Here is a 10,381-nt window from a genome sequence, read left to right on the forward strand (position 1 = left end):
TGTTTCAGTACCATAGTGTTGTGTAGTGTGTTTCAGTACTGTTGTGTTTCAGTACCATAGTGTTGTGTAGTGTGTGTTTCAGTACCATAGTGTTGTGTAGTGTGTGTTTCAGTACCATAATGTTGTGTAGTGTGTGTTTCAGTACCATAGTGTTGTGTAGTGTGTTTCAGTACCATAGTGTTGTGTAGTGTGTGTTTCAGTACCATAGTGTTGTGTAGTGTGTGTTTCAGTACCATAGTGTTGTGTAGTGTGTGTTTCAGTACCATAATGTTGTGTAGTGTGTGTTTCAGTACCATAGTGTTGTGTAGTGTGTGTTTCAGTACCATAGTGTTGTGTAGTGTGTGTTTCAGTACCATAGTGTTGTGTAGTGTGTGTTTCAGTACCATAGTGTTGTGTAGTGTGTGTTTCAGTACCATAGTGTTGTGTAGTGTGTGTTTCAGTACCATAGTGTTGTGTAGTGTGTGTTTCAGTACCATAGTGTTGTGTAGTGTGTGTTTCAGTACCATAGTGTTGTGTAGTGTGTGTTTCAGTACCATAGTGTTGTGAATGTTTGGTTGGTAGAGGGAATTGTCTTCTGAAATCCCTCCCTCTTCAGCACAAGTAAACCCGGCCACCATGTCCCTTACACACTGAGAGAAGAAAAGGAGAGGATGGACCGGATGTTAGACAACCCTTCATGTTCTCACACTGATTCATGCTACACACACACACCCTTCTACAGCAGAACCCACCCAGTAAGCTGCTCCAGAAGGAGTTGTAGGTGGCACTCCCAGTTACAGCTCCCAGTTTGGCTGGGTTCCTCCTCACTGTATTCACTGTGAAGCCATTGGCACCAGTAACCTCCACCTCCACCACATGGTAATCACTTAGTCTAGGAGAGGGAGAGAAGCCATTGGCACCAGTAACCTCCACCTCCACCACATGGTAATCACTTAGTCTAGGAGAGGGAGAGAAGCCATTGGCACCAGTAACCTTCACCTCCACATCAGGGTTATCACTTAGTCTAGGAGAGGGAGAGAAGCTGTTGTGTGACTATGACATAGCGGGCCAATGCCTTGGCCTTGTTAGCAAGACTTATTAGCCCTAGTTTAAGTTTGGTAAACTTGAATCAGTGCCAACCTTTCTAAACAATGATGCTGTGTAGAAGTTTGGGGGTGAAGGAAGTTCTTGCACAGCTGTGCTTCAGAGAGTGGGGGTTCCTTAATTGAAAGAGGCTATGTAAATACATGCTGAAACGTGCCAGCAGGTATTTTGTAACAGTATGGGCAGAACAAGCCCACCTCCTTGCTTGTTCTGCCCATAGTGTTACAGTGATTCCCATTGTAAAAGCGCACTCTGAACTATCTTGTGTTATTTAAGAAGCTTTGCTTACGCCGTATCCGACACAATCTCCCCCTGGACGCCAGCGAATCCCAGGGTCCCCGCTGCAATGGCCGCTGCCGCCATGGTGTTGACGTTGTTAGGGGCGACGGGACAGAGCTCTGCCACCGAGCCACTGAATAAGACCCGCCTCCCCTCATCCTCTGTCCAATCAGACAGCACGTCTCCTGTCAGACGGAAACATGACGGGTGCTTGGACATCCGGATGAACAGTGCCTTCAAGCAAAAAACGAGAGGAGGGGGCGTGAGGTTAGGAAAGAAAGAGGAGAGAAACAGAGGCAGAGGAGGGATTTAGAAAACGTGTGTTTTGTACACCAGTAATACAACAGAAACTCTAAGATTTAAAGCTATACTAAGGGAATAGAGAGCAATAGTAATGGGGTCTTTTTGTAGGAACTAACTCCACCATGGTTCGTTGGACAAAGTCTATGGGGAAATGAATGGCGTTTTTGTAGGGGTTTTGGGAAAATGCATTCTGTCCAGTACAACCATTCTGCACACTCTATGTAACAGCATTCTGTCCAGTACACCATTCTGCACGCTCTATGTAACAGCATTCTGTCCAGTACAACCATTCTGCATGCTCTATGTAACAGCATTCAGTCCAGTACAACCATTCTGCACGCTCTATGTAACAGCATTCTGTCTAGTACAACCATTCTGCATGCTCTATGTAACAGCATTCTGTCCAGTACACCATTCTGCACGCTCTATGTAACAGCATTCTGTCCAGTACAACCATTCTGCACACTCTATGTAACAGCATTCTGTCCAGTACAACCATTCTGCATGCTCTATGTAACAGCATTCTGTCCAGTACAACCATTCTGCATGCTCTATGTAACAGCATTCTGTCCAGTACAACCATTCTGCACGCTCTATGTAACAGCATTCTGTCCAGTACAACCATTCTGCACGCTCTATGTAACAGCATTCTGTCCAGTACAACCATTCTGCACACTCTATGTAACAGCATTCTGTCCAGTACAACCATTCTGCACGCTCTATGTAACAGCATTCTGTCCAGTACAACCATTCTGCACGCTCTATGTAACAGCATTCTGTCCAGTACAACCATTCTGCATGCTCTATGTAACAGCATTCTGTCCAGTACAACCATTCTGCATGCTCTATGTAACAGCATTCTGTCCAGTACAACCATTCTGCATGCTCTATGTAACAGCATTCTGTCCAGTACAACCATTCTGCACGCTCTATGTAACAGCATTCTGTCCAGTACAACCATTCTGCATGCTCTATGTAACAGCATTCTGTCCAGTACAACCATTCTGCACGCTCTATGTAACAGCATTCTGTCCAGTACAACCATTCTGCATGCTCTATGTAACAGCATTCTGTCCAGTACAACCATTCTGCACGCTCTATGTAACAGCATTCTGTCCAGTACAACCATTCTGCATGCTCTATGAAACAGCATTCTGTCCAGTACAACCATTCTGCATGCTCTACTATGACATTTCAGAAGATTAGAAATAGAGAACTATGACCTTCTTCACCTTTAATAACAATCTGAATTTAATCTCATATTAATGAGGTCTACACATTCTCTTATACTAACTCTTATATACTGCTCAAAAAAATAAAGGGAACACTTAAACAACACATCCTAGATCTGAATGAAAGAAATAATCTTATTAAATACTTTTTTCTTTACATAGTTGAATGTGCTGACAACAAAATCACACAAAAATAATCAATGGAAATCCAATTTATCAACCCATGGAGGTCTGGATTTGGAGTCACACTCAGAATTAAAGTGGAAAACCACACTACAGGCTGATCCAACTTTGATGTAATGTCCTTAAAACAAGTCAAAATGAGGCTCAGTAGTGTGTGTGGCCTCCACGTGCCTGTATGACCTCCCTACAACGCCTGGGCATGCTCCTGATGAGGTGGCGAATGGTCTCCTGAGGGATCTCCTCCCAGACCTGGACTAAAGCATCCGCCAACTCCTGGACAGTCTGTGGTGCAACGTGGCGTTGGTGGATGGAGCGAGACATGATGTCCCAGATGTGCTCAATTGGATTCAGGTCTGGGGAACTTGCGGGCCAGTCCATAGCATCAATGCCTTCCTCTTGCAGGAACTGCTGACACACTCCAGCCACATGAGGTCTAGCATTGTCTTGCATTAGGAGGAACCCAGGGCCAACCGCACCAGCATATGGTCTCATAAGGGGTCTGAGGATCTCATCTCGGTACCTAATGGCAGTCAGGCTACCTCTGGCGAGCACATGGAGGGCTGTGCGGCCCCCCAAAGAAATGCCACCCCACACCATGACTGACCCACCGCCAAACCGGTCATACTGGAGGATGTTGCAGGCAGCAGAACGTTCTCCACGGAGTCTCCAGACACTGTCACGTGCTCAGTGTGAACCTGCTTTCATCTGTGAAGAGCACAGGGCGCCAGTGGCGAATTTGCCAATCTTGGTGTTCTCTGGCAAATGCCAAATGTCCTGCACGGTGTTGGGCTGTAAGCACAACCCCCACCTGTGGACGTCGGGCCCTCATACCACCCTCATGGAGTCTGTTTCTGACCGTTTGAGCAGACACATGTACATTTGTGGCCTGCTGGAGGTCATTTTGCAGGGCTCTGGCAGTGCTTCTCCTGCTCCTCCTTGCACAAAGGCGGAGGTAGCGGTCCTGCTGCTGGGTTGTTGCCCTCCTACGGCCTCCTCCACGTCTCCTGATGTACTGGCCTGTCTCCTGGTAGCGCCTCCATGCTCTGGACACTACGCTGACAGACACAGCAAACCTTCTTGCCACAGCTCGCATTGATGTGCCATCCTGGATGAGCTGCACTACCTGAGCCACTTTTGTGGGTTGTAGACTCCGTCTCATGCTACCACTAGAGTGAAAGCACCGCCAGCATTCAAAAGTGACCAAAACATCAGCCAGGAAGCATAGGAACTGAGAAGTGGTCTGTGGTCCGCACCTGCAGAACCACTTCTTTATTGGGGGTGTCTTGCTAATTGCCTATAATTTCCACCTGTTGTCTATTCCATTTGCACAACAGCATGTGAAATTTATTGTCAATCAGTGTTGCTTCCTAAGTGGACAGTTTGATTTCACAGAAGTGTGATTGACTTGGAGTTACATTGTGTTGTTTAAGTGTTCCCTTTATTTTTTTGAGCAGTCTATATTAACTTAACTATCTACATAACGTAACCAACTTAACTATTAACTATGCTATCCCTTATAAATGAACATATTTTACTTGTTAAGTCCTCTTTCCTCCTCCCTCCTTCCCTGCACCTTTAAAGATCCACTATCATTGAGTCTCAGGATATCCTGGCCTCCCCACAATGCACCACTGGGGACATATAGGGTCCTCCCATGATGCTCTGCAGCCTGGCGCAGTTCCTGGTTCAGCTGTGGGTCTGAGAGGGCTGAAGGAGAGCCCACCTAAAACAGAGGCAGACAGAGAGGGAGGGACCACAATCTTTTCAAGGACTACCTCCGTATTGGAACTTGACGTGTTTCAGATTGGTGTGTGAGGGAAATCCTCCTTTTATCCTGTTGTCATTAGCATATACTGTTAGTATTTATTTATATAGGCATGTTATGCCAGGTGTTATGCCAGGTGTTATTCCAGGTGTTTTGCCAGGTTATCCATACTAGCTAAAGAATGTTCAATAAGAGATGATGCTCTAAAGTGTTAATTTAGATGTTTTTAGAAACAGAGAGCGAGATCTTACAAGAAAATGGAAACAGAGAGAGAGAGAGAGAGAGAGAGAGGGATCTTACCAAAAAATGGAAACAGAGAGAGAGAGGGATCTTACTAGAAAATAGAAACAGAGAGAGAGAGAGAGAGATCTTACCAGAAAATGGGCCTTAGAGAGGAATTGGACTCCAAAGTCTTTTACAATTTTGGGATGACACACCTCCACAATCACATCAGCACCCCTAGAACACACACACACACACACGTTACTTGTGCACATGACATAACACACATTACAGTGTGTGTGTGACGTGGCTCTCTACCTGTCTGTAAAGTCTGGGAGGTTGTGTAGAATCAGCTCCTCAGCCACTGATTCTCTGAGTTTGTCAGTGTTTCTGTTCCACACAAAGACCAGTGTCAGGCCCACCTGGGCCCCTTCTCTCTGGAGCCGCTCCACAAGGTACTGCCCTGGAAGTTCAACAACTTCAAGTTTAATTGGCAGTGTTTACACAGGCAGAACAATTCTCATATGTTGTCCAATTACTGGCAAAGAGCTGATCTGATTGGTCAAAAGACCAATTGGTGAAAGGAATATCAGAATTGGGCTGGCTGTGTAATCACAGGATGTTGGTGGCACCTTAATTGGGGAGAACAGTCTTGTGGTAATGACTGGAGCGATATTAGTGGATTGGTAACAAGCATATAAAACATGGTTTCCAGGTGTTCGATGCCATTCCATTTGCTCCGTTCCGGACATTATTATGTAGTATTGACTACTACATACAGTAGTAGGCAATACAAACTGAAAACCATGAACACAACAAAAGGCCTATCATAAATATACAATCAACATTATGAATACCAGTAGGTACAGATGTAGGATCTAAATTTGATCACCCTGTTGCAGGACAACTTCTAGTGTATTTCAGTTTTAAAAAGTCTTCTGAAGTTTGTAATTTCCACTCTGAAATTTCAGACTTGATTTTCCCTAACATAAAAATGTAGCACCCCCCACAAAAATGTCCTTTAATAATAATCCACATAATAATGCACATTTCCTGTTGCTGCAGGATTCTTTTCCTGCTGTAGCAAACTGGCTCAAATTAAGATCCTACGTCTGTAGATAAAATCAAATCAAATCAAATGTATTTATATAGCCCTTCTTACATCAGCTGATATCTCAAAGTGCTGTACAGAAACCCAGCCTAAAACCCCAAACAGCAAGCAATGCAGGTGTAGAAGCACAGAACATGAACCTGGTGAACTCCCGCCCAATCAGTATTTTAGTTCATCAATTAACAATCAGATAGAGAAGAAACCCAGCAGTACTTAGGCCCTTGAGGGCCTGTAAATGAATGACCCTGTTGTGAAGTGGTAGGATTTACGAAGATGGGACCTACTGACACAGACTGACCACAACAATCAACCCAGGGACTGCAGCTGAAAACTAGCCGGCAAGCTAAAACTGGCACTTTTATAGTAATGTTGATGAATGTGCATTTTCCCTGTAAAACTACATTTAATAAATGAATCCATTCCACAGTGAGAACATATGAGATGTGGTGAGGATGGAGGAAGAGAGGAGGAAGACAGGGGAATACAGCACTGACCTAAATGTCCATAACCCACAACTCCAATTCTCATCACTGGCAACTTGTCAGTCATGGTTCCTGGTGAGAAAGAAGACAAGAGAAGACAAGTATATGAGTTGATAATTCCCACTGCCAATGGTGCTCTCCTTCTCTCATGATCTCACACCTCACTCCACCCACCTCCCCATGGTGCCAGAGAGACTGGCTCTTCAAACTATCCATGACCCCTCTGACCCGGCCAAGGATTGATTGCCAGGGGTCAGGTTGTTAGGAGGCTGGGCACCTGACCATCCTCACTTCCTTTCCAGGTCAGAGCCTCACTATAGATTTATACAGTACTTCCTTCTCTCATTGGGCCACCAGCTATTGTATTATTTACAGCTTTATCATTGTTTCTATTCTCTCTCTCTCTCTCTCTCTCTCTCTCTCTCTCTCTCAGCTCTTCATCTTTTCAAGGCCTTCTCTTAGTACCTAGACCCTATCTACTCTGGTGGTCCTCAAAACTCTCCTTTTAACAACGTTTACTGCTACTCACCGGTGAATTCCTCTCCCTGCTCTCTTTCTCTCCAAACCTTCTCCTTCGCAATCTACATTCCAACTGACACCCCTTCTCAGAGGATTGTGGGAAAGGTAGGGGTCAAAGTTCGACTCTGAGAGAATATGTTAATTATTAGTCCCTGTATCAGTGAAATTGTTGTTTGTTTTGTTTGAACCCACACATTTTCACAAAGTTTAGCAGCCGTGAAAGGAAGAGCTGGCAGTGAAAGGAAACTACCTGAACAAGTCATAGATTATGGACAAACCAAATCATAACTATACTGCCGTTATCTGACTGATAATATATTTGATGGATTTTATCTATATTTTTATCAACAAAATTTCTGTTGGTCTTGTAATGGACACAGCAAAGCCTATGAGCTGCGCCACACACGGAAGTGATTACAACTGAATGTGGGACAATGTAATGTACACAGTACAATGTACACAGTAGCCTACCTCACATGCTGCCTCCAGTGGCAACACAGTCGTAGAAGCATCAAATGAGTACTATTACAACATTGTCTGTGTGTGACGTCATACCAGCGTCCTGCTAGTTAATGTCCTATTCTGCTCTTAGATCACCTGACCCGAAAGGCCAGTTGACCCTCTTGGTGGTAGGGTTCTGGGTTCACTACAGGTTCACTATCGTTCATAGAACTAGGGTTCGAACCCTTAGTGTTGGTATGACTGAATGTATCTACTGCCACTGTGTGGACAAACTAAGTACTGCTGGTGACTTGCATGCAGTTGTGGATAGATACACTTTAAGTAGAGTGAGTCGCTCTATTCCTCAAAAAGTATCACATACCAACTAATACTTGTCTTTATTTACAACCTTGAGGCAGGAGACAATGAGAAGAATGGTTTTGATGAGATACTGATAGAGATTGTATATTGTACAGGGATTGTTGTAGGACTGTCCCCAAGGTAATAGCCATGCTGTCTGACATTGGCTACTGACACAAGTCCTTATTCTGCATGTCAGAGGGACATATTTGTAGCCTGGTCCCAAATCTGATGGCACTTTTGCCTACTAAATTCCATTAGGAATTGGCAGTACAGCCGAGACAGACTGGCACCCAGGCTAGCATATTTGTTCTATATAATATATATTTTCTAAATATCTGAACGTTCCACAGTGTTGTGTCCAGGGGCGGAAATCGCGGGGGACACGGGGGGGGACACGACCCCCCCCCCATCCTGGGAAAAATATGATTTGTCCCCCCCAATATATCACTGAAACATAACTATGTAATTTAAATAATATTAATAATACGCAATGAAAGCAATTGTGCTGATTATAGACACTTAATAGCGCGTTTTTAAGTTTCAAAAGATTGCGACCCCCCCACCCTTTTCCTCACAATGGTTTGATCCACTGGCAAGGTAACAGAGGGGTCGTAGCCACTGTCTGAAAGGCACTCAATGAACGTAACTGACGTGAGGTTAATCCAGTCAATCGCGCACACACACTAGCTGAATATGCAGAGCTAGCGCGCAAATATTAACTATTAAGCAAGCTAGTACCTATTCCATTTATGTGGCCTCGTCAAAGATGGAATCTTTGCTATCGTCAATTTATTCTGAGATCAGCATGCAGATGATGTAAGTTAGTGCTTCAAAGTCCCTGTGATAAGGTTAGCGATAAACTGAAGTCCAAACTGAACAGAACTACACTCTCTTCTACCATTGTCTTAAATATATTTAATGGTCTCGTTGCAAAAGCTAAATTGTCGCAAGGGAACTTTTATTTATTTATTTTATTTAACCCGGGTAGCAAAGATTATAGCAAACACCACTGAAACTGAATTGGTGCTCGCTAGCTTTGCAAATTCAGCTATTGTTGGAAGCCAGCCAATATGAAACAAACTATTAAAATTACAAAAGGTTGCAGCATATGTTGTGTAAATGGTGAACTCATACAGCTGTCAACTCTTGTCATTTTAATCCGTTTCACATTTGCTAGCTACCTTTTAGATCGAAGCCCAAATAGAATGATAAAAGATAAGATGATAGAAGCCCATCTCCTACTGTAAATAACCTACACACTGTGTGTGTGTGTAGCCAGCCAGCCAGGTAGAAAAATGGCAGAAAAATAAAAGACGGACATCAGAGTATTTTTCAGTACACCAAAACGCAAAGTAAGAACCCTAGTAGCCTAATATCTCAAAGACTAGTTGATAAAATGTTCAGAAGAAAGAAATGAAATTCTAATGGAAATGTTTCACAATGATGTCATTAGGCAGAGCAGGCAACAGATGGCACACAGACAGCAGAGTTGGGGACAGATATGCAGGGACAGACTGGCAGAGACAGGGAGTCTCAGGTAAGTTTGTTGAGTCTTTGTTTGGCAACATTATGAAAGGTTCTCCATTTTTTTGACTTGTAAAATAGGAACATAATTGGAAAATGCCATGGATACCCCCACTCTCAACTTAAACTGGTGACTGAACTAAGATTTGTTAAAGGCGATGGTATTGCTGTTGTGAGTAGTTAGCCTTCCCTGTAGCTCAGTTGGTAGAGCATGGTGTTTGCAACGCCAGGGTTGTGGGTTCGGTTCCCACGGGGGGGGCAGCACAGAAAAAAAAAATGTATGAAATGTATGCATTCACTACTGTAAGTCGCTCTGGATAAGAGCGTCTGCTAAATGACAAAAATGTAAATGTAGTTGTGTAGTTTTGGGTACCGGTAGTTAGGAGTACGGCAAACACCTTATTTCTTTGGTTCCTTAATATACATTTACCATATTACAATGTAGGCTATGTGTTACAGCACTACTTTTGGTGTCCCCCTCAGGAATTGCTCTTGAGAAAATTTCATGTAATTGTCCCCCCCAAAGTTGATATCAGATTTTCGCCCCTGGTTGTGTCCTACTGAACACAGCCTGGTTCAAAGTCATGTGTCCAACTGAACACAGCCTGGTTCAAAGTCATGTGTCCTACTGAACACAGCCCGGTTCAGAGTCATGTGTCCTACTGAACACAGCCCAGTTCAGAGCTATGTGTCCTACTGAACACAGCCCAGTTCAAAGTCATGTGTCCTACTGAACACAGCCCAGTTCAGAGTCATGTGTCCTACTGAATTAGAACTTCTTTCCACAGCCCAAGATTCAGCTATTATCTGTCCAGTCCTGACCACTCAAAGCCGGGTTCACAGCCGGGTTCAGAGCTATGTGTCCTACTGAACA

The 10,381-nt window shown here is 44.0% G+C and overlaps 1 protein-coding gene across 2 annotated transcripts; it reads right to left on the reverse strand.

The window, feature by feature from the left end:
- Positions 1–338: 338 nt before the first annotated feature.
- LOC106606414 (putative L-aspartate dehydrogenase) lies at positions 339–7,285 on the reverse strand. 2 transcript variants are annotated; one of them, XM_045719795.1, is made up of 8 exons: positions 7,190–7,285; positions 6,673–6,732; positions 5,386–5,530; positions 5,220–5,304; positions 4,654–4,803; positions 1,373–1,596; positions 732–871; positions 339–629 (listed from the first exon to the last, which is right to left on the reverse strand). In XM_045719795.1, exons 2-8 carry the CDS (start codon positions 6,725–6,727, stop codon positions 592–594), a joined length of 837 nt encoding a protein of 278 aa, XP_045575751.1. In that variant the 5' UTR covers positions 6,728–6,732; positions 7,190–7,285; the 3' UTR covers positions 339–591. The 2 variants fall into 2 exon arrangements, with proteins under 2 accessions (XP_045575751.1, XP_045575752.1); XM_045719796.1 differs by lacking the exon at positions 4,654–4,803.
- Between the last annotated feature and the right edge of the window lie 3,096 nt (positions 7,286–10,381).

The sequence above is a fragment of the Salmo salar genome, chromosome ssa06, assembly GCF_905237065.1.
Source record: "Salmo salar chromosome ssa06, Ssal_v3.1, whole genome shotgun sequence".
Taxonomy (NCBI): domain Eukaryota; kingdom Metazoa; phylum Chordata; class Actinopteri; order Salmoniformes; family Salmonidae; genus Salmo; species Salmo salar.